The sequence below is a fragment of the Heteronotia binoei genome, chromosome 15 (assembly GCF_032191835.1).
Source record: "Heteronotia binoei isolate CCM8104 ecotype False Entrance Well chromosome 15, APGP_CSIRO_Hbin_v1, whole genome shotgun sequence".
NCBI classification, from domain to species: Eukaryota; Metazoa; Chordata; class Lepidosauria; order Squamata; family Gekkonidae; genus Heteronotia; species Heteronotia binoei.
In genome coordinates this window covers 13,398,328-13,422,832 of record NC_083237.1, presented here as the reverse complement: position 1 = coordinate 13,422,832, position 24,505 = coordinate 13,398,328, and the positions used below count along the sequence as shown (strand labels likewise).

Sequence of the window (24,505 nt, the reverse complement as noted above, 5' to 3'; positions counted from 1 at the left end):
GACCATTGAAAAGGTCCTTGGGGCGGGGAGGTCTAGGTGGCTTCTGGCATCCTTCTTCGCCAAGGATACTAACTCTGGTCCTCCGCTCTTGCTGGCACCATGTAAGGCATCACCTTTTCCATCTTCTCTACCATCATCCAAGAAATGCAAGATCCCTTGCACGCTCGCTGTGCCTTCTAGTCTTGGCAGTCATTGGTTGGGATCCAGACATCCCTTCTTGCCCCTCATCATCCCCAGGAATGAGATCCTCCAGGCCAGCGATCCAGCAGAAGACACTTCAAGAACCTTCCTCGGTCGTTCCTTTCTCTTCCCAGAGAATAGCCGAAGTGCTGTCCCACAGACGGATAACACCTCTTGTCCTCGGACTCCTGTTTTTCATCCCAGTGCTTGGCATCAGAGTGCATCGATGTCATGTGCCCACCTTTGGGGTGGAGGCTTTTGAAAGAGGAGGGGACGTCCTCGTCGGGGGCGTCTTCCCACTGCATTCCCTCCGAGCTGTGAGAATTACCTTCACCCAGCACCCCAGTCCCGTCGTTTGTGACAGGTCAGTTGGGCGACATCAGATGCTCTCTGAGAGCTTGTCTTCTCCTTGTCTTCACCCAGTCAGCCGCCACTCAAGGTAAACCCAGAATCCCCAGGTGTTGCAGCAAGAAGAAGACTGCAGATTTATACCCTGCCTTTCTCTCTGAATCAGAGACTCAGAGCGTCTTACAATCTCCTTTATCTTCCTCCTCCACAACAGACACCCTGTGAAGTGGGTGGGGCTGAGAAAGCTCTCCCAGAAGCTGCCCTTTCAAGGACAACTCTTGCGAGAGCTATGGCTGACCCAAGGGCATTCCAGCAGCTGCAAGTGGAGGAGGGGGAATCAAACCCGGTTCTCCCAGATAAGAGTCTGCCCACTACACCAAACTAGTACAATGTCAGGGTGGCCTAACGGTGCATTCACACATGCATAAACTCACTTTGGCTCAGTGACAGAGTGCTCATGTGCAGGAGATACCAAGTTCAGATCAGTTTAGAGAGCCAGTTTGGTGTAGTGGTCAAGTGTGCAGACTCTTATCTGGGAGAACCAGGTTTGATTCCCCACTCCTCCACTGCTGGAATGACCTTGGGTCAGCCGTAACTCTCGCAGTGTTGTCCTTGAAAGGGCAGCTTCTGGGAGAGCCCTCTCAGCCCCACCCACCTCACAGGGTGTCTGTTGTGGGGGAAGAAGATAAAGGAGATTGTAAGCTGCTCTGAGACTCTGATTCAGAGAGAAGGGCAGGGTATAAATCTATGGTCTTCTTCAGGCCCTGATATCTTCAGTAGCAGCTGGTGGAAGAGGCTCATAGTGTTGTGAGACTGGCGTTTGCTTGGTGGGAATTGATTGAGGGGACCCCTAGGAACAGAAATTCAGGGGACATTTTGGGCTCTAGGGAAAGAGAGGGAGAAAGGAAGTTACACTCTGCAGTGGAAAACCCTCGGCATCTGCCAAAACACTCTTCTGGATTCAACCCAGAGGGGAAGAGGCAGACAGAGGCTGCTGTGAGTTGGCTGCAGCTACTTGGGGCCAGAGGAATGTGTTTCTCTGATGTAGGGTAACCTTCTTCAGTCTGCTACTTGTAGTTTTGTCAATGCCTGTAAAGCCAGTAAGTACCCTGTTCTCTCTTCTTCAAAGGAAACCAATCTAAGTCATCTCTCAGAGGCATGAAAAGCACAAAACACTGTGAACGTGTGATAAGCTCCACGCTTAAGGCAATTCCCGTCTGGGCTGGCCCATTTGCACATGTAGATCATCGTCTGACGCTGCAGCCCCATCGCTCCATTTCCAGAAGTGTAGCTGTTTTGTGTGCATGCGTGTGTGTTTTGCCATCAAGTCACAGCTGACGTATAGTGTGGCATTTTCAAGGCAAGAGACCTTCAGAGATTGTTCGCTTTTGCATCAGGACCAGTGTTCCCTCTAAGCTGTGTTAGTGTGAGCTAGCTCAGAGTTTTTTAGCCCCCGGCTCACACAATTTTTGCCTGAGCGCAGGAAAAATGACCCCAGAGCAAACTCATTGATGCAGTAGCTCACAGCTTCAATGCCAGTCGCTCACAACTTGAATGCCAGTAGCTCACAAAGCATCATTTTTGCTCACGACGCCACAGCCTAGAGGGAACACTGATCATGACCAATGTTCCCTCTAAGCTGCAGAGTCTTGTGAGCAAAAATTCTACTTTGTGAGCTGCTGGCATTCAAGTTGTGAGCGGCTGGCATTGCGAGCTGCTGTATAAATGACTGGGCTCTGGGGTCATCCTTCCTGAGCGAAGACAAAAATCTGTGAGCTGGAGGCTAAAAAATCTGTGAGCTAGCTCACACTGACTCAGTTTAGAGGCAACACTGGTCATGACCCCGATATTCTTCGGTGGTCTCCCTGCCAAAGACTGACCAGGACCAATTCTGCTTCGCTTCCAAGATTTGATGAGATGTACTACCCAGGATAGGACAGCTGGTTTAGATCCTGGCAACAAAAAGTCACACGGACAAAGACACTTTTGTGGATGAGAGACCACTTCGTAAGACTAAGTTTGTGTGTATGAATACCCAGATATAATGGGGATATAGAAAGAAACAGGAGGGAATGTAAACAGTGGGCCCTGAATGGCCACAAAGAAGGAGATTTGTATTCTGTTTTTACTCTGTTTTTTACTTTTTAAAAACTTTTACACAGGGCTTCTTCTTTTTTTTAGCAGGAACTCCTTTGCCTATTAGGCCACACACCCCCTGATGTAGCCAATCCTCCTGGATCTTACTGCAGGCCCTGTAAGAAGAGCCTTGTAAGCTCCAGAAGGATCGGCCGCATCAGGGGTGTGTGGCCTAATAGGCAAAGGAGTTCCTGCTACAAAAAAAGCCCAGACCAGGGGTGGGGAACAGTGACTCTCCAGATGTTTTTGCCTACAACTCCCATCAGCCCCAGCCAGAATGGTCAATGGCTGGGACTGATGGGAGTTGTAGGCAAAAAAACATCTGGAGAGCCACTGTTCCCCACCCCTGACCCAGACCAACACAGCTGCCCACCTGGATCTACCCACTAGGGAAAGTGTCAATACTAGATAAGCCATCCTTCCACCTGCTGAGAGGACCCCTAACCCTCTGTTTCCCCTTCCTCTGTAGCTTCTCCCTTTGGTTTTACAAGCTCATCCAAACCATGGTCTTTGCCACTGAAGAAATTAATCAGGACCCCAACCTTTTGCCCAACGTCACGCTGGGTTTCCAGATCTTCGATTCGTGCAGCACGATCTCCCACGCCGTCTTGGGCACCATGCAGTTCCTCACAGGCCTTCCGAAAGCCATCCCGAACTTTCGTTGCCGGCGGGATCCTCTGCCAATCGGGGTTATAGCCGAGGCTGGCATCACGGAGTCCAAAACCATAGCCAGGTTGTTGGATCTCAGCAGATACCCCCAGGTGAGAACGGTTCTTCTTCTTCGGAAGGCAGTGCGGAGGCGAGAGGGAAGTATCAGCAGAGGGAATGTCAGAATCCTCAGCTGCCTCCCTGGGATCCTGGCTCCCTTTTGCATTGGGGACCCCGAGAGAGGAAGGAGAGGCTGTGTTAAGGCTTTTAATGATCTGCTGAGGTCTTTGATATCCTTCCAGCCAGTTTGGTGTAGTCGTTAAGTGTGCAGACTCTTATCTGGGAGAACCGGGTTTGATTCCCCACTCCTCCACTTGCACCTGCTAGCATGGCCTTGGCTCAGCCATAGCTCTGGCAGAGGTTGTCCTGGAAAGGGAGCTGCTGTGAGAGCCCTCTCCAGCCCCACCCACCTCACAGGGTGTCTGTTGTGGGGGAGGAAGATAAAGGAGATTGTGAGCCGCTCTGAGACTCTTCGGAGTAGAGGGCGAGATATAAATCCAATATCTTATCTACCTCACAGGGTGTCTGTTCTGGGGAAGGAAGGTAAAGGATATTGTGAGCCGCTCTGAGACTCTTCGGAGTTGAGGGCAGGATATAAATCCAATATCTTCATCTACCTCACAGGGTGTCTGTTGTGGGGGAGGAAGGTAAAGGAGATTGTGAGCCGCTCTGAGACTTTGGAGTGGAGGGCGGGATATAAATCCAATATCTTCATCTACCTCATGGGGTGTCTGTTGGGGGGGAGGAAGGTAAAGGAGATTGTGAGCCGCTTTGAGACTCTTCGGAGTGGAGGGTGGGATATAAATCCAATCTTCATCTACCTCGCAGGGTGCCTGTTGTGGGGGAGGAAGATAAAAGAGATTGTGAGCCCCTCTGAGATTTGGAGTGGAGGGCGGGATATAAATCCAGTTTCTTCTTCCTCTTGATACACTGATAAAGTAACCCACAGTAGATGACCGCAAAGTTATAAAACAGTAGCAAACCCATCTTAAGGCAATGGTAAACGCAGGGTGGGGGGGATTCGTGCAGATGTAAGAATTTCAATATGGGAGGGTTTTCATATCACTGTTACGAAAAAGAAGACAAGCACAGCTTGCCTTCTAATGTTCTCCTGTTTCCCTATGCAACTTCTACAGCACGGGTGGCCAAACTTGCTTAACGTAAGAGCCACATGGAATAAATGTCAGATGTTTGAGAGCCACAAAACATGAATGTCAGATGTTTGAGAGCCACAAGACAGGAAAGCAGGCAGGCAGGCAAATAGATGGGGAGGGGAGAGGGAGGTGGAAAGAAAGCACCTTTAACTTTAAATGCATTCTCCACGCTGCTGGTTGGCTTGGCTTGGAGAAGTGATCTAAAGAGACAAGTGCCTTCTCCAACCCAGCCAACAGGGCAGTGGGGGCTTCAAGAGCCACACAATATGTGTGAAAGAGCCACCTGTGGATCCCAGGCCACAGTTTGACCACCCCTGTGCTAAAGGTACAGGGTGCAATTGTTCAGGTCAGGAAATTCCTGGAGCTTCAGGGATGGCATCTGGAGAGGGCAGAGGCCTCAGCAGAGCGTTTGAGACCAAAAAGTCCACCCTCCAAAGCAGCCATTTCCTCCAGGGGGACTGATCTCTGTCATCTGGAGATCAATTGTGATTCCAGGAGATCTCCAGGCCTCAGCTGGAGGTTGGCAGCCCTAGATTGCTTAACATCAACCCATTGTGAACATCTGTACCTGGACTTTGTACTAAGACTGTATTTTGATGGCCGGGCCAGTCCTGACTCTAGGCAAACTAGGAGATTGCCTAGGATGCCGGCCTTCCGGAGGTGCTGAATTGGGTGCCCCCCATATAACTCGGTGATGTTATCAGTGCGGGGGGGGGGGGAGCGCCAGAAGTTAGCCTGGCTTAGGCTGCCAGACAGTCTAGGGCCAGCCCCGTCTGAGGGTCAGCTTCAATGGCTTAAAATGGCTGCTTCCCTGACCCAAGCTATGTTCTGTCTCAGAATCCTCCCCTCAGCTGCCTTCCATGTAGATAGATCCAAGTGGGCAGCCGGGTTGGTCTGAAGCAATAGAACAAAGCAGTAGACAAATGGCACCTTTAAGACCCACTAAGTTTTATTCGGAAAGTAAGCTTTCGTATGCTCTAAGCAGACTTCATCAAAAATGGAATGGCAAGCAGTTCTTGGAGAGCCAGTTTGGTGTAGTGGTTAAGTGTGTGGGCTCTTATCTGGGAGATCCGGGTTTGATTCCCCACTCCTCCACTTGCACCTGCTAGCATGGCCTTGGGTCAGCCATAGCTCTGGCAGAGGTTGTCCTTGAAAGGGCAGTTGCTGTGAGAGCCCTCTCCAGCCCCACCCACCTCACAGGGTGTCTGTTGTGGGGGAGGAAGATAAAGATTGTGAGCCGCTCTGAGACTCTTCGGAGTGGAGGGCGGGATATAAATCCAGTATTTTCATCTACCTCACAGGGTGTCTGTTGTGGGGGGAGGAAGGTAAAGGAGATTGTGAGCCGCTCTGAGACTCTTGAGTGGATGGTGGGATATAAAGCCAATATCTTATCTACCTCACAGGGTGTCTGTTGTGGGAAAGATAAAGGAGATTGTGAGCTGCTCTGAGACTCTTTGGAGTGGAGGGTGGGATATAAATCCAATATCTTCTTCTTCTTAATATAGAGAAAGTGGAAAGATTTTTTTTTCTAATGACAAACTATAATGATGCTATAGCCTCTTGAGAAAGTATGCCTTCTGTTTAAACCAAGAACTAATGATCCCCAGATTAATGGCACTTCACACCTACGACATCAATCTGCTTTTTATCACCCTCCGCTATTGTTTCAGGCCAGTTCAACACTAAGTAACAAACATGGAACCCAATTTGTGATTCTTTTAATCGGCTAAAAACATAGCCATTCCCAAATCGGGCGATCCCCTGCCCCCACCTGGGGATTGGCAACCCTAGATGCAATAAAGCTCAACCTCCAAAGCACCCATTTGCTCCTAAGGAATGGATCTTTGCCATCTTGAGAGGAGCTGTGATTCTGGGAGATCCCCAGGCTTCACCTGGAGGCTGGCATCCCAAGTCACTCGGCAGAGGAAGGCAATGGCAAACCACCTCTGTTCATCTCTTGCTTTGTTAAATTCCACAATGGAGGTGCCACAATTCGGTTGTTGCTTGACAGCAGCCCCACCTTTCGAGATCCTAATCTAACCACTACCCTACGCTGCCTCTAGGTCTCTTTCTTTATATACAGGGGGAACTGTAACATGGCAACTGGGGTATTGGATACTATCAGGGCTATTTTTGTAGGAAAAGTCCAGCAGGGACATATTTGCATATTAGGCCACACCCCCTGATGCCAAGCAGGGCGGAACTGTGTTCCTTTGCGTTCCTGCTCGAAAAAAGCTACGATCAATATTTTCTTCTGATTCTGCCAAAACATGGGATAGTTGGAGTTGCCAACCTCCAGTTGGGGTTCGGAGAGCCCTTGGAATGACAACTGCTGAGATATACATTTTATAAGGAACAGAGACAAACACAAATATATTTTTTAAAAAAACTTAAAACATGTTTAAAACGTTAGCACTCATTGGTCTTAAAGGTGCTTTCTTTGTATTTCTCCTATGCAATCTAGCAAACTGGGCAAAGGAAACTCTGGCTTTTTCTTTCCATCCCCAGAGACTGGGGGGGGGGGGGAGGAGCCTCAGTCAATAGAAGGAAGGCTTAGCTCAGTAGCTCTGCTGTGTGACCGAGAGAGCCTGGCAAAGCAAGCTATTCTTCCCCACTTCCTCCCCAAGGGAGGAACCTCAGCCAGTGGAGAAAATAGAGGTTTTGTTCTGTAACTACTTTGCAATTGAGCAAGAAGGAAGCAAGAGACAGGGAGAAGGAAGCAGATGACAGCCAGTTGCTTGGGGGCCTGATAGGAGCCCTCCAGGGGCCTGATTCGGCCCCCAAACTGCATGTTTGATATCCCTGGTGTAACGGATGGCTGTTTTCTCCCAATGTTCCAAGATCAGCTACTTCCCTACCGGCCCAGCGACAGACGACAGATCCCAGTTCCCATCTTTCTTCCGCACAGCGCCTAGCAACAAACTCCATGCCCTTGGCCTAGCTCGGCTGGTGATCCATTTCGCCTGGACGTGGATCGGACTGCTCAGCGAAGACTCCGAATACGGGAAGCAAGGCGTCGAGGTGGTGAAAGAACAGATCCTCAAGAGGAGCATTTGCGTGGCCTTCGAGCACACGCTTCCCGTCCCGCCTAACCCGACCAGCATCGTGGGAGCCATTGCAGAATCCCGCGCCCGTGTTGTTGTAGCTTTCTGCGGCCTTGAGGTGTTACCCATACTGAAGCTGCTGTATTGGCAGGGCGTAAGAGGAAGGGTGTGGTTGTACACGGAGACCATGAGCCAGATTGCCGTCTCCAAGAATGAGGCCTTTCAGATACCCAGCGGCTCCCTGGCCGTCATGTTCCACAAAGAAGTAGTTCCAGGCCTGAAGGACTTTGTCCTCTCTCTCCATCCTTCTCGTTCCCCAGAAGATGTCTTTATCCAAGAGTTCTGGAGCAAGATCTTCCACTGCAGGTGGAACACAAGCTTTGGAGAGGGAACCAATAACACCCACCTCTGCACAGGGCAGGAGAGCTTGGGGAATGGCACAAACTCCTTTCTCGGCATGCCCGGCTTTGGCTTGGCATTCGGCGTCCACAACGCGGTCTATGCCATCGCCCATGCCTTGCATAACATGGTACAGGAGGAGTCAAAAGGACCAAAGTCCTTTGGAAACAGGACGCAAGTGGGAATTCGTGGTCTCAAGTCTTGGAAGGTGATGCCTGGCTTATACGATACATGTATGCAGGACTTTTGGGGGGGCAGGAGCGGTGCTCTGCCTGGGCTGGCCAGGGCTCCAGCTGGCACACTGGGGAAGGCATGGGGAGGCATCTTTAAATGCCTCCCTGATGGCTTCAGCATGTCCCCTGGGGCACGGAAAGCTCCTGCTGGGCTTTTTCTACAAAAAAAAAGCCCTGTATGTATGCAGTGGTTGGTTCCCAGGAAGTACATGCTAATGTTAGTTCAGGGATGTCACAACAGATTAGGGTTGCCAAGTCCAATTTAAGAAATATCTGGGGACTTTGGGGGTGGAGCCAGGAGACTTTGGGGGTGGAGCCAAGAGACATTAGAGGTGGAGCCAAGATCAAGGCTGTGACAAGCATCACTGAACTCCAAAGGGAGTTCTGGCCATTGCATTTAAAGGGACGGCACACCTTTTCAATTACTTCCTTCCATAGGAAATAATGAAGGATAGGGGCACCTTCTTTTGGGGCACATAGAATTGGACCCTCTGGTCCAATCGTTTTGAAACTTGGAGGATATTTTGGAGAGAGGCACTAGATGCTGTACTGAAAATTTGGTGCCTCTACCTCAAAAAACAGGGGCCCCCCAGAGCCCCGCGGCTCAATTCTCCATTATTTTCTATGGGAATAAATCTCCATAGGGAATAATAGAGTTCCCAGCAGACATTTACCTCCCCTCCCCCCGCTTTCTGACGACCCTGAAACGAGGGGAGGGCCTCCAAACCGGGGGATCCCCTGCCCCCACCTGAGGATTGGCAACCCTACAACAGATAAAAATGTGACTGGGGTAGAGAGAGAACCTTTCAGTCCTATCCCTATAATGCTAGAAGCCAACAACATCTAATGAAGGGGATGGGCAATAGGTTCAGGACAGACAAAAGGAAGTATTTCTTCACTCATGGAGTGAATTGTGTGCAACTCTTTGAGTAATTAAACCGTGGCGCTCCCTGTCCGCAGAAGTAGTGATGACCACAAGGATAGATGGATCGAAGATCTGATACGGCAGATTCATGGATCTCACCAGGGCTTTTTTTGAGCACAGGAATGCAGTTCCGGCTGGCTTGGTGTCAGGGGGTGTGGCCTAATAGGCAAATTAGTCACTGCTGGGCTTTTCCTACAAAAATGCCCTATGTAAAACAATGGTGATATCAGGGAGTGTGGCCTGATATGCAAATGAGTTCCTGCTGGGCTCGTTCTTCAAACAAAGCCCTGGATCTCACCAATGGCTACTAGCTGTGATGACACATGGGAACATCCACATCTGGAGACAGTCGACCTCTGAATCCCATTGCCAGGAGGCAACATCAGGGAGAGGTTTGATAAACTTCCAGGGCAACTGATATGATACTGTGTGGAATAAGCTGCCATACTAGAGGAACCATGGGTCTGATGCAATCAGGGGAGTGCCTGTTTGGTGTAGTGGTTAAGTGCGCGGACTCTTATCTGGGAGAACCGGGTTTGATCCCCCACTCCTCCACTTGCAGCTGCTGGAATGGCCTCGGGTCAGCCATTGCTCCCCTAGGAGTTGTCCTTGAAAGGGCAGCTACTGGGAGAGCTCTCTCCGCCCCACCCACTGCACAGGGTGTCTGCTGTGAGGGGAGAAGATATGAACATATGAAGCTGCCTTATACTGAATCAGACCCTTGGTCCATCAAAGCCAGTATTGTCTACTCAGACTGGCAGCGGCTCTCCAGGCTCTCAAGCTGAGGTTTATCACGCCTACTTGCCTGGACCCTTTTTAGTTGGAGATGCCGGGGATTGAACCTGGGACCTTCTGCTTACCAAGCAGATGCTCTACCACTGTCCCTCCCACATATGAAACCGCCTTCTACTGAATCAGACCCTGGGTCCATCAAAGTCAGTATTGTCTACTCAGACTGGCAGTGGCTCTCCAGGGTCTCGAGCTGAGGTTTTTTACGCCTACTTGCCTGGACCCTTTTCAGTTGGAGATGCCGGGGATTGAACCTGGGACCTTCTGCTTACCAAGCAGATGCTCTACCACTGAGCCACCGTCCCTCCCCTAAGGAGATGGTATAGGAGATTGTAAGCCATTCTGAGACTCTGATTCAGAGAGAAGGGCGGGGTATAAACCTGCAGTCTTCTTCTTCTATTGTATTTTTTACGTAGAGTGACCAACAAGGGAATGGTGGTGGAAGAAGGTGCCATCAAGTGACAGCTGATTTATGACAACTCCGTAAGGTTTTCAAAGAAAGAGACAGACAGAGGTGGTTTGTGATGGCCTGCTTGTACGTAGCAACCCTGGGCTTCCTTGGCGGTCTCCCTTCCAAGTACTCACCGGAGCCAATCCTGCTTAGCTTCTAAGATCTGATGAGATCGGACTAGCCTGGGCCATCAAGGTTAGGGAATACTCTCGATAGGGAGTACATTGTTAATAATGGTTGTCCAGTAGGCCAACCAACCTCGTACCTAACATTTGGGCAAAGAAGAAGCCTATCACTTCCCTATTTAATTTACCTCTGCAAATGTATGTATAGGACAGATCTAATAGCCCCTTTCTTTCCCTACCCAGTTGCTACAGTATTTGAGGAAAGTCCATTTCAAGAACAAGGCAAGCGAGGAAGTCTTTTTTGATGAACACGGTGACCTCCCTGGCTATTTAGATGTCTTCAATACGAACTTCCTCTCTGAGGTCGACTTCCGAATTAGGTTGGTTGGAAGAATTGCTTTCAGCCCCTCTCAAATCCAAGAGCTGGAGGTGAACGATAGCGCCATCTTGTGGCCTGGAGGAGGCACAAAGGTGAGGAAGACGAATTTTTGTCCTTGAAGGCCATGGCTATGGGCTGTGATGATGTAAACAGGGCACCCTGTCTTGGGAGGGATGATAAACTTTGGTCATCCATCAGATTTGGGCCTATGACAACAGAAACAGGTAACATCGGCTGCCGGTCTGTTTCTGAGTGCAATTCAAGGTGCTGGTAATGAGCTTTAAAGGCCTTCACAAACCACTTTTGAAGGACCTCTAGAGGTCCCTGTGTGCCTACTACAGTGGTTAGGCAGCCTCCGTTGGCCATCGCACACTTTGCATGGGCCATCTGGCATCGACCAGAGCTAGGGTTGCCAAGTCTGACTCAAGAAATTTCTGGGGACTTTGGGGGTGGAGCCAGGAGCAAGGGCGTGGCAAGCACGATTGAACTCCAAAAGGAGTTCTGGCCACCACATTTAAAGGGACCTTGCTCTTTTTAAATGCCTTCCTTTCATAGGAAATAATGGAGGATAGGGGCACCTTCTTTGGGGGCTCATAGAATCGGACCCCCTGGTCCAATCTTTTTGAAACGTGGAGGGTATTTTGGGGAGAGGCATTGGATACTATGCTGAAAATTTGGACTCCTTTTATTAAAATCTGAATTTTTTATTTTTTTTATTTATTTATATTTACATTTATATCCCGCCCTCCCCGCCTAGGCGGCTCAGGGCGGCTAACAACATTTCACATATTTAACAAAGGATAAAACTTTAAAATTTAACAATTAAAGAAATTAAACATAAAAACCAGTTAATTAAGTTAAAATATTTAAAATACATGATTCGTTACATAGAATAAATCTGGCAGCAGTAAACTTGTTTGGCGCTGGTTCTGCCAGTTTAGATGGTTCCATAGTCGTATAGTAGATGGCGGCTCCTTATTCTTAGCAACTCAGCAGATATCAGCATAGGCTTGCCTAAAAAGAGCGGTCTTGCAGGCCCCGCGGAACTGGTCAAGGTTCCGCAGGGCCCGCACTTCCTCCGGGAGCTGATTCCACAGTACAGGAGCCGCGGCTGAGAAGGCCCGAGTTCTGATGTTTTGAAGTTTGACCTCTCTCGGCCCAGGGATAGTCAATTTATTTTTGCCCATCGACCTCAGTGCCCTCTGGGGTTCATATGGGGAGAGACGGTCCCTTAGGTAGGCTGGTCCTCGGCCATATAGGACTTTAAAGGTAATAACCAACACTTTGTACTGGACTCGGTAGGTAATTGGCAGCCAGTGCAGTTCGCGCAGTCCCGGCCGTATGTGCTCCCCTTTTGGGAGCCCCAATAATAGCCTGGCCGACGCGTTCTGCACCAGCTGCAGCTTCCGAGTCCGGCACAGAGGTAGCCCCAAGTAGAGGGCATTACAGTAGTCCAGTCTTGAGGTGACCGTTGCATGGATCACTGTTGCGAGGTCGCGACGCTCCAGGAAGGGGGCCAACTGCCTTGCCCGCTTCAGATGGAAGAATGCTGACTTGGCAGTGGCTGCTATCTGGGCCTCCATTGACACCAACATGTGAATGCACCAACATGTCTTGTAAATTCCTTCCTCTCTTTTAACCTATCATAGGAAATTGCAGGCCACCCAGGGAATAATATGCCAATATGTCTGCGCAGTATCTGCACTGTTTACATCGCGGTGAAGATGTTAAAGCACAAACCATACCACTATCAACCACTGATTTTTTTTTTTACATATGCTTCATATGCTTAGATCCCCGTCTCTGTGTGCACGCCAAGCTGCCCAAAAGGCTACCATAGATCCCAGCTGGCACATCAAGCGACCTGCTGTTTTGACTGCGTACCGTGTGCAAGTGGGGAAATTTCAAACCAGACTGGTGAGCAGGGGGCCCTTCATCCTCTGGACAAAACTGCGCTCCAGACCGATGTCCATTTTGCATCAATAGTCATCGCCTTTCTCAGAGAATCCTGGGAAATGTGGTTTGCTCTAAAGTGCCTATACCATGGGTGGCCAATGGTAGCTCTCCAGATTTTTTTTGCCTACAACTCCCATCAGCCCCAGCCAGCATGGCGAATGGCTGGGGCTGATGGGAGTTCTAGGCAAAAAACATCTGGAGAGCTACCGTTGGCCACCCCTGGCCTGTACTGTTTATTTTCCCTGCTGTAGACAAACAAGGCTACCTCTCTGGAATTAGCATAATACAGGGGTGGCCAACGGTAGGTCTCCAAATGTTTTTGCCTATAACTCCCATCAGCCCCGAGCCGCCCTGAGCCATTTTATGGGAAGGGCGGGATATAAGTCATAGAATAAATAAATAAATAAATTGGCCATGCTGGCTGAGGCTGATGGGAGTTGTAGGCAAAAAACTTCTGGAGAGCGACCGTTGGCCACCCCTGGCATAATAGAGCCGTGGGAAGATAGATTCAGGTGGGGGAGCCGTGTTGGTCTGAAGCGGGAGCAGAGCAAAGTGTGAGTCCAGTGGCGCCTTGAAGACCAACTACATTTTATTCACGGTATAAGCTTTTGTGTGCAAAGCACACTTCTACAAATCCAGTCCGAGGGTGCAGGGTGGGTTTAGGGAAAATGTATTGTTTGCTATTAGATAGGTATCACTGACATAATGCATTGAGAATTGTTATGAATTTGAAATTGAAATAAAAACAGAAGTGTGGAGGAAAAAATGACAGCTTATACTGTGAATAAAACTGTCTCCTGGAATTTCTTCTCAGCCACAAGAACCTAGTCTCTTCCTCCCAGTGTGTTTGTGTGTTCTTATTTGAACCAGGAGTCTGCACTGAAGCACTGACAGATCTCCTCAGCAGAGCCTTCAGTTTTCCTCTGCTCTAGTGACACAGGCTGCCGCCACTCAGAGAGTTTGTCCACAGAAAGAGCCTGGTTTTGCCTCTTCTCCCAAATTAAAAATCTCTCTCTCAGACAGAAACTCAAAATCAGTTCTGTCACAAGGAACTCAGCTGACAGGATGTTCTCAGCTCCTTCATATCTGATTGCCACAACTGAGCTCCTTCAGAACTGCTTCAGAACTAAAGGCAATTCCCCCACTGCTAGCCTCCTTCTAATCAATACATTAGTCTCCAGGGTCTTTGTTGTGTATGTGAACTGTAATGTGTATTACTAATGGTGTTCCTGCCTGGCTCATTGGAGCCTGTAGGACTGAGCTTGGGGATTCGGGAACAAGGGGTAGGAGGATGCAAATCCCTGCTGCCCTGGTCCAATCATAGGTCCCCTGCTGCTTTGAATGGTCCAATGGCGCGCTGGTGCGGAAACCCTGTAGTGTATATCGTTGGCCCTGTTGGCCTAATTCTCCAGTCTTAGGGTGTAGCCCTATACTATGCTGTGCTGGAATAAAGAGCTATGATCGCTACCATCTCGCCTCTTCCTTGCCTTGAACCCACTATGTTATAGTCTTCAGGGTGCCGCTGCATTCACACTTCGTTCCACATCCATCTGAGGGTTATGAAGCTGCTCACTTTACCTGCTTTTGCTTCTAGACTCGTCCATCTGCACAAGGTGCCCGGAAGACCAGTGGCCAGATCAAGGGCAAACGTGGTGCATCCCCAAAAGGGAACTCTATCTTCCTGTCTCTGAGCCCCTGGGAGCCGGCCTGGCCGGCGCCTCCGTCTGCGGCTCCCTTCTGCCCGTCTTGACACTCATCCTCTTCATCACACACCGGGACACCCCGCTCATCCGGGCTAACAGCCGCGAACTCAGCTACCTGCTTCTGGCAGGACTGACCGTTAGTTTCCTCAGCTGCCTGCTGTTTCTGGGCCGGCCCACCCATAGCAGCTGCCTACTGCGTCCAGCGGTCTTTGGACTGACCTTCACCCTCTGTCTCTCCTGCCTCCTGGCCAAGACGCTGATGGTGGTGGCTGCTTTCAGGGCCACTGACCCCGGCAGCTGCATGAGGCAGTGGCTTGACTCCCGCGTGGCCCGTGCCGTGGCCCTAGGGGGCTGCCTCCCTCAACTCCTGTTGTGCACACTGTGGCTAGCAGTCTCCCCTCCCTCCCCCAGGAAAGACACGTCCTCCGTTCCCCATGCTGTGACACTGCTGTGCGACGAAGGTTCAGTTGCTGCATTCTGGGCCATGCTCTTGTACCTGGGCCTGTTGGCCGGGCTCAGCTTGGTTGGGGCCTTCCTGGCACGGAACCTCCCCGACGCCTTCAACGAAGCTTGGCTGATCTGCTTCAGCTTGCTGGGCTGCCTCGGCGTCTGGCTGGCGTTCGTGCCTGCCTACCTCACAGCGCGAGGGTGGTCCGTGGCAGCCACGGAGGCCTTCGCTATCCTAGGCTCCAGCACGGCCTTGCTTAGCGGAATGTTCTTTCCCAAGTGTTTTATCCTTTTGTGGCATCCGGAACTGAACACCCGGGGCTACCTCATGAGGAAAGGGAAAGGCTCTGCCGTTTAACCCTCTCTGAGGTAAAAACCAGTGTGGGGACAGAGGAAAGAATTCTGTGACTGAGTTTTTTCTTCTGATGTTCCTCACTGTACTAAAATTTACCTTTGGGTGGCTGGAGATAGCAGAGAGACAGAGGTGGCTCTGTGAAACACAGGTTCCAGTAAACCCCTCCCCCCCAAAAAAGAACAGATTATATGATAAACTTTCACTACAGCTCACACATTATAGGGTCACCAACTCTGGGGTAGGAGATTCCTGGAAATTTGGGAGTGAAGGGGAGGGACGGTGGCTCAGTGGTAGAGCATCTGCTTGGGAAGCAGAAGGTCCCAGGTTCAATCCCCGGCATCTCCAACTAAAAAGGGTCCAGGTAATAGGTGTGAAAAACCTCAGCTTGAGACCCTGGAGAGCCGCTGCCAGTCTGAGAAGACAAGACTGACTTTGATGGACCAAAGTCATTCAGTATAAGGCAGCTTCATATGTTCATGTTCATATGAAGACTGAGGGAGGGTGGGGTTTAGGGAGGAGAGAGACCTCAGCAGGGTACAATGCCATAGATTTTATTCCCCCAAAGCAGCCGTTTTTTCCAGCCAAACTGATCTCTGTCATCTAGAGATCAGTTGTAATACTGGGAGAGCTCCAGTTCTCACCTGGGGGGTTGGCAACCCTGTGCCATAATATATCTGTTCATCTTTAAGGTGCCACAAGATTATGCATTTGTTTGTTTGTTTTGCTTTACCAGACTGAGGGAGCTAGCCATCTGGAATATGGGCTGATGTAAATCTAATTTCTGCTAGAGATTTATAATAAACCCTTGGGAAATTTCTCTCTCTCTCTCTCTCTCTCTGCTTCTGTTTCCTAGTTTGGAAAATGAAATTAACAGCTGTTTAATGGGCAATATCAGAATGAGTGTGAGCACAGTAAAAAAAAACCCCAAACCCTGTAGTATGTAAGTAACTAAAACCTCAAAATCTTAAATTTACTTTTGGAATTCAGAATGCGTTTTCAGTAGAGATAGGGTCAAGTCTGAGGGAGCGTAATCAGGGGACAAGACAGAAGTGATGTCTCCGTAAAACAAAGACCTATTGGAACCCTATTTGTTTCCTTTTAAGTTCTGCTTCAGATTATAACAGGAAGGACACAGCAACAATATTTTCTGCCCTTCTTGCTGAAAAGAAAATATATATTCTGCTGCAGAGATTTTTATTGTAATTTTCTGGATACGTTCATTTCCCAGCAACAGACATATGCAGAAGTAATTCAGATATTTAAGAGTTAAGCCATACAATTTTAGAAGGCAAGGTGGATAGCTGCAAGCTATCCTATCATCCTACAAGAGGAAAGCATTTTCTGTACTTTGCATGAGTCAAAAACGGACTCCACTGACTCGTTGGCTAACATGAGACAGAATACATTTGGGTCTCTCATCTGCTCCAGAGCAGTTTCAGCAACTGGGTCGTCACGCGAAGAACCACAGTAAGTTCTAAAGCTCCTGAAGTCCCCTGTCTGCTCTGAGAGGTATGCTCAGGACAGCATGTATTTGCAGATGAATGGATGTCTTTCGAAGCCAACTTGGTGTGACCAGGCGATTTTACCTGAAAGAAAGAGGAGATGGCTGAAAATGGAAATAATAGAAAAGTGAGAGGTCCCATTTGGCCATCTGCCTCAGTATGTATAAGTTTGTATAGCCAGTGGTTTGGAATTGCTGCTCAGCTCGTGAAGGGACACCTTCCTTTGGATCCAGCTTCTGTTTGCCATTATTGTATTTAGTCAGTAGGGTTCTGTCCCTCCCTGGATTGGGTTGGTGTAACAAAGAGAAAGGGGTTTGGATGTGGAGAGTGAAGTAGCTTTGAGGTAAATTGGAGGGAGGAGGGGTTTAATGTAGTAGTAGTCGTAAAAGAAGAAGAGATTAGATTTATACCCCAGCCTTCATATGGAGTCTTTGAGAGGCCTTTCCCTTGCCCTCCCCATAAGGTTCCCTCCCAAATTGCTAGAGTGTCCAGGAAAACCACAGAGTTTCCCTGGACGCTCCTAGAGCGGCCAGTGTGTGACATTGCTGGCGTGATGACATCACTTCCGAGTAATGTCATCATACTGGCAACATCAGGGGAGGATCCCCCCACTGGCCCAATGTGGGCCAGTGGGTTGGGAACCTCCAGGGCGGGAGAACCTCCACCCGACCCAGGAACTTGGCAGCTCTACCTCCCCACAACAGACACCCTGTGAGGTAGGCAGGGCTGAGAGAGATCTGTCAAGAACTGCTCGTGAGGAAAAAAGCTCCGAGAGAACTTGTGACTGACTCTAGGTCACACCGACAGCTGCATGTGGAGGAGTGGGGATTAGAGTCTGGGCTCCTAACCAGTGTTCCCTCTAAGCTGAGTTAGCGTGAGCTAGCTCACAGATTTTTAGCCTCCAGCTCACACATTTTTGTCTCAGCTCAAAAAAAAAAAGGGCCCCAGAACACAATAATTTATGCAGTAGCTCACAACTTTAGTGCCAGTAGCTCACAAAGTGGAATTTTTGCTCACAAGACTCTGAGGCTTAGAGGGAACATTGCTCCTAACCACGGCACCAAACTGGCTCTCTGCTGCCGGCTTGCAGATGAGGTCGGGACATCTCCGGGAATTACAACCAATCTCCAGACCAGAAAGAAGAAAATGGCTGCTTTGAAAGATGGCGTGTGGCATTATACCGCTGGGGTCCTTCTCTTCCCCAAACCCCACCCTCTCTAAGCTACACCTCCCCCCATACTCCAGAAATTTTACAACAGTGGGTGACCTAGATTTGCCAAGTCCAATTCAAGAAATATCTGGGGACTTTGGGAGTGGAGCCAGCAGCAAGGTTGTGACAAGCATAACTGAACTCCAAAGGGAGTTCTGGCCATCACAATTCAAGGGACTGCACACCTTTTAAATGCCTTCCTTCCATAGGAAATAATGAAGGATAGGGGCACCTTCTTTTGGAGCTCATAGAATTGGACCTGTTGGCCCAATCTTTTTGAAACTTGGAGGGAATTTTGAGGAGAGGCACTGGATACTATGCTGAAAATTTGGTGCCTCTACCTCAAAAGACAGCCTCCCCCAGAGCCCCAGATACATGCAGATCAATTATCCATTAAACCCTATGGGAATCAGTTTCCATAGGGAATAATGGAATGTGCAGCAGGCATTTCCCTCCCCTCCCCCCACTTTCTGATGACTCTAAAGCAGGGGAAGGGTCTCCAAACCGAGGGATCCCCTTCCCCCACCTGGGGATTGGCAACCCTAGCCCTAAGTAAACTGGGCTCATGTATGGCTGGAGAAGAAGTTGGAAGCATGGAACTTCCAGAGCACCTAGGTCAACATATGGATCACTACCACTTTGTAACACATGAGTAGACCCTTAAATGCAGGAAGCTGATGGACAGAAACAAGATGAAAGCAGCCCAAAATGGCATGCAAAGTGAAGGAGAAGCGCTCTTCAGCCATTTTCTCTGCCCAAACCTTGATTGTCGACTTTCGAGGCTGCTAAAAGATTCCGTAATCTGTTATGAGTGGAGGATATCTGGGATGGTGTATACAGGAACGGTGTCTCATCAATCCACGCCCAGTGGAATTCTTCTCCCTAAGGATCCAACAGTTAAAAAGAAAGAAAGATGGTGTTGAAACCCGAGGAAGTATGGTTTGAGAAGAGGTACTAACACATTCTAAATAATGCAGCTTCAATCCAGTGACTGTTTGCAAGTGTATTTTGGATGATTTCACACAGTAAAGTCCAGTTGCAAACTGCATCGAAAGTGGATGAAAAGCGCCTCAATTAGTGTGTGTGTGAAAGTGCCCTAGGAGAGCTTAACGGGGGGCCTTGAATTCTTTAAGGTAAAGTGTCCCACTGGAAAGCGGATTGCTTCATGAAGGAAGAGAACAGACACAGGCACCTTATCTAGAACGTCAGCTTTCATGTGCTCTTAAGCACACTTCATCAGACGAGGAATCCAGCACAGTGAGCAAAGCCATACATAGCTGAGCAGAGCCATACAGAGCTGGTAGGCAGTGGCCCAGAATGCAATATGGTACAGATTCACTGTCATTGGTTCTTAAATCTGTACCATGTTGCATTCTGGGCCACTGCCTACCAGCTCTGTATGGCTCTGATCAGCTCTGTATGGCTTTGCTCACTGTGCTGGATTCCTCGTCTGATGAAGTGTGCTTAAGAGCACACGAAAGCTTACGTTCTAAATAAAACTTGGTTGGTCTTAAAGGTGCAACTTGACTCCTGCTTTGTTCAACTGTTTCAGACCAACACGGCTGCCCGCTTGGAGGCACCTTCTCTGTTTGCCTGAGCAAAGGAGTGAGCAACTCTTGGCCGTCACCTCCTCTCCAAAACCAAGCTGCCAAGTGAAAAATAAAAAGGTAAAGGTAGTCCCCTGTGCAAGCACCAGTCGTTTCCAACTCTGGGGTGACGTTGCTTTCACAACGTTTTCATGACAGACTTTTTACGGGGTGGTTTGCCATTGCCTTCCCCAGTGAAAAATACCCTGCATTAAAAAACTCCTGGTGGGTCCTGGATATCTCCTGGAATGACAGCTGATCTCTGGACCACGGAGATCCAGTCTCCTGGAGAAAATGGCTGCTTGCTTTTAGACCCCTTGAAGCCCCTCCCTAAATCACACTGGCCTATCCCTCACTAGCCTTATGCTGCTCTCACTCTCCTCTTCTCCACGGGGCTTCCATTGGATTTCACGCTATCTGCCTCAGGACTGCAACTAGGGTTGCCAATCCCCAGGTGGGGGCAGGGGATCCCCCGGTTTGGAAGCCTTCCCCCCGCTTCAAGGTCATCGGAAAGCAGGGGGGGAGGTAAATGACTGCTGGGCACTCCATTATTGCCTATGGAGACCCATCCCCAAAGGGTATAATAAAGAATTGATTTGTGGATATCTGGGGTTCTGGGGGAGGCTTTTTTTTTGAAGTAGTGGCACAAAATTTTCAGCATAGCATCTGATGCCACTCCTCAAAACACCCTCCAAGTTTCAAAAGGATCAAACAAGGGGGTCTAATTCTGTGAGCCCCCAAAGAAGGTGCCCCTATCCTTCATTATTTCCAATGGAAGGAAGGCATTTAAAAAGGTGTGCGGTCCATTTAAATGTGATGGCTAGAATTCCCTTTGGAGTTCAATTATGCTTGTCACAACCTTGCTCCTGGCTAGCCCCACCCCCAATGTCTCCTGGCTCCACCCCCAATGTCTCCTGGCTCCACCTCCAAAGTCCCCAGATATTTCTTGAATTGGACTTGGCAACCCTAGCTGCAACTCACTCTTTTGCACAGCAAACAAGATCCTCTAAAAACCGGTTTCCGTTTGCCATGCAAAAAAGGCGAAGCAAGTTCCAGCCCCGGGGCAGATCGTGTGAAATCCGACGGAAACCCTGCAGAGAAGAGGAGCATGAGACCTGCGTAAGGCTAGTGGGGAATCGGTCACCATCCCCAGCATCCATTCCCCCTCCCCCAAATGTCCAGGAATTTCCCAAGCCAGAGCCAGCAACCCTAAGACACCCTCTGCACTTTCCCCTTCTTGACCCTTTATGCCCAGGCCTCATTTTGAGGCCCTGGAGAAAACCGTGTAACAACGAGGAAAAAAAAAAACTACACTTGCAAAATATGATGTTTATAGTTCATTACTGTTCATAATAACATCAGTATTAAGCAATACAAGTTATCTGCAGCTCATTCAAGAACAATTTCAAACAAATACATTGGCTACCATAAACCACTGTACTGATGAAGGACAAATACACAATGGTACTTCATACAAGCCAAAGAGTCCACACGTCAGGAAAAAACTCTTTGGTACAAAAGTACTTCAAAAGGTTCTCCACTAATGGCGATCGAGAGAAATTGGCTAACGGCACTTGCATTACATTTGAGCATTGGTTCCAGATATTAATGGAATAATTGTGTCAGACGAAGGTCGCTACTGAAACACGCGGAGTTTTACCTAGGAAGTGTGTCGCTATTCACGACAGAAGAACTCTCCTAGCACCTTTCTTTTGTTACGCGGTTTTCTCCAGGACCTCAGCCTTGTCGTGTATCTCCTGTTGTGTTGACGGGCCTCATTTTGGGCAGGAGCTCACAGGAGCAGAGCTCTGGAACCTCTAAATTTTATTGTGTTGTTTCTTTATTAAACCCCCCCAAAAAACCCTTGCTTCTGGTCTCCATTGATCAAACCCCCTTTGAGAATTTTGCTGAACTCTAAGCTTTGACAAAGTTTTTAATATTTTTCCCCACAAAAACGGGGGAAATAACCAAAACCTATAAAGCGGACAGGTGGAAATCTTCCTCATGCCACTGTGTCCACAGAGGAGAAAATAATTTTTAAAGTATAATGGGAGCGAGGTTTTAGTATGACCATTCTAATTCAAGAAGCATTTTAAGGCAGATGCTGAGCTGATATAATTTAGTATACCTACCAGTGATGTCAGGGGTGTACGGCAGATGTGGTAATGAGCTTGGCGCCCCTTTTTCTACGAAATGACCCCTGGTTATGCCTGAAACCTTCTCCCTGAACACCTTTGTGAGGCTAACTTTTTCACCTCCTCCAAAACTAACTTTTCCCACAAAGCCTTGGGAACAACTTTTCACTCCTCCCCCTGCCCCCAGTGTCACTGGAATGCTCTCCCCGCCAATCCAAAGTGTAAGAGGGTCTGCAGTTCCGTTCTGTTACGCTATTCTGAGCGACTTAAAAGACCCAATAATCTCTCATTATGGAAGAGTAGGGCTTTGTTAGTAGAAAAGGCTCAGCAGGAACTCATTTGCCTATTAGGCCACACACCCCTGACATCACCATTATTTCACACAGGGCTTCCTTTGCAGAAAAAGCCCAGCAGGAACTCATTTGCATATTAGGCCACACACCCCCTGGCACCAAGCCAGCCGAAACTGCGTTCCTGCACGTTCCTGCTCAATAAAAGCCCTGTGGAAGAGAATTTGCGCTCGCCTAGTTAAACTCTTTCCCCTCTGCTATGAAAGACACCCGGTTCTAAGGTGTAGCATATTTGGACTACAGCTGACAGGTCCGCCACCCTACCTCCCCCCACCCCTGCCCCCAGGGCTCTAGCATGAGGTAGGATTGTCAGCTCCAGGTTGGAAAACTCTTGAACAGGAGTCTTTTTTTGTAGAAAAAGGCCAGCAGGAACCTATTTGCATATTAGGCCACACCCTTGACATCACAATTGTTTTGCACAGGGCTTTTTGTAGAAAATGAAAAGCCCAGTGGCGCAGAGTGTTAAAGCTGCAGTTAAAGCTCTGCTCATGACCTGAGTTCAATCCCCAGTGGAAGCTGGGTTTTCAGGTAGCCAGCTCAAGGTTGACTCAGCCTTCCATCCTTCTGAGGTCGATAAAATGAGTCCCCAGCTTGCTGGGGGGCAAAGTGTAGATGACTGGGGAAGGCAATGGCAAACCACCCCGTAAAAAGTCTGCCACAACGTCACCCCAGAGTCAGAAACGAGTGGTGCTTACACAGGGGACCTTTCCTTTCCTTTTGTAGAAAAAGCCCAGCAGGGACTTGTTTGCACATTAGGCCATGCCCCCTGATACCAAACCAGCCGGAACTGCTCTCCTGATCAAAAAAAGCTCTGCTACTGAAGATTCTGAGATGGAGCCTGGGAAGGCCAGGGACCTCAGAGGGGTCCAATACCTGAAGCTCCACCCTCCAAAGCTGCCAATCTCTCCAGGGAAACACTGTAGTCATAGAATCATAGAGTTGGAAGGGCCCTCCAGGGTCATCTAGTCCAACCCCCTGCACAATGCGGGAAACTCACAAACATCTCCCCCAAAATTCACAGGATCTTCATCGCTGTCAGATGGTCCTCTAGCCTCTGTTTAAAAACCTCCAAGAAAGGAGAGCCCACCACCTCCCGAGGAAGCCTGTTCCACTGAGGAACTGCTCTAACGATAGTCTGTGATTAATAGTCATTCCAGAGGATCTTTGGGTCCCACCTGGAGATTGTAATTCTAAATGTGAATCTGGTCAACTTGAGTTCTTAGAACACGTTTCACTAGGGTGTGAAATCTGGTCAGATTTGAACGAGACTAGACCTCCTTAATAGGTTCCCTGCAGGGTTGCCAAGTCCCCTCCGCTCCCTGGCAGGGGGACTTTCTCGTGCGAGCGCGATGCAATGACGTCCCCCAGAAGTGATGTCATCACGCCGCACTGTCGCTCGTGGCTTCTCTAGGCATTTCCGGAAGAACACTATGGTTTTCCCAGACACTCTAGCCATTTGGGAGGGGGAAACTCTATGGTACCTATTGTACAATAGAGTTCTCCCTCCCAAATGGCTAGAGTGTCCGGGAAAACCATAGAGTTTTCCTGGCAACGCCTAGTGAGCCCACCGCACGACATCGCTGGCACGGTGACATCACTTCCGGGTGACGTCATTGCGCCGATGAAGTTGCGGGAGGTTCCCCCCAGCGGCCCAATGTGGGCCGGTGGGTTGGGAACCTCCTAGACCTGGAGGTTGACAGCCCTTGTTCCCTGCAGGGCTTTTTTTTGGTAGAAAAAGTCCAACAGGAACTCATTTGCATATTAGGCCACACCTTCTGACACCAAGCCAGCTGGAACTGTGTTCTTGTGCGTTCCTACTAAAAAGGGGGGGGGGAATCCCTCGTTCTCTGAATTGACCCATCTCAAAAAAATCATCCAATTTTTTCCTTGTGGATGGGTATCAGGAAAAGACCTTAATGGTGCGTTCACACTACACTAATAATTCATTTTACATCCGGAATCTTGCTGTTCTTCCACAGTAAAAATCCGGATGTAAAACACATTATTTAGTGCAGTGTGAATGCACCATAACAGTCACTAAATGTTTAGCTGTGGTGATTGCCTGTCAGAGAGCTGGATTTCAATCTGTTCAAGCCTTTTTGAGTCAAAAGAACAGCGAGACGAGAGAAGAGTGCATGCACCTTGGGGCAGAGGCCTCTCTTCTCGATTGACTTCAATTGCCATGAACTTTCAAGGCCCCACGCGAGGATAAGACCGTTTTGAGCCCAAACCATCTCCTTACCTGCTTGATTTTCTTTGCTCCGAGCCAGTACAGCTTTGATTCACTATTCCCCATCAAGTGAAGGATAAAGTTGTCTTCCTCATGGCTGTGAACGGAGGCGAGATGGGAGTCCATTTCCTCACAGTGTTCCTGATGTAAGAAGCCATAC

The 24,505-nt window shown here is 49.0% G+C and overlaps 1 protein-coding gene across 1 annotated transcript; it reads left to right on the top strand.

Moving 5' to 3' along the window:
- Nucleotides 1-239: 239 nt before the first annotated feature.
- On the top strand, nt 240-15,335 carry LOC132583071 (extracellular calcium-sensing receptor-like). The gene is made up of 6 exons (XM_060254736.1): nt 240-544; nt 3,134-3,425; nt 7,368-8,177; nt 10,736-10,963; nt 12,665-12,788; nt 14,422-15,335. The coding sequence occupies exons 1-6, from the start codon at nt 240-242 to the stop codon at nt 15,333-15,335; spliced, it is 2,673 nt and encodes an 890-aa protein (XP_060110719.1).
- The last annotated feature ends 9,170 nt before the right edge of the window (nt 15,336-24,505 follow it).

Bases quoted from the DNA above. Each gene is read 5' to 3' on its own strand.
- LOC132583071 (XM_060254736.1), top strand. From the start codon at position 240: ATGAGATCCTCCAGGCCAGCGATCCAGCAGAAGACACTTCAAGAACCT. The intron at 3,426-7,367 runs GTGAGAACGGTT...CAATGTTCCAAG, and splicing joins ATCTCAGCAGATACCCCCAG to ATCAGCTACTTCCCTACCGG. The intron at 12,789-14,421 runs GTGAGCAGGGGG...TTTTGCTTCTAG, and splicing joins GGAAATTTCAAACCAGACTG to ACTCGTCCATCTGCACAAGG.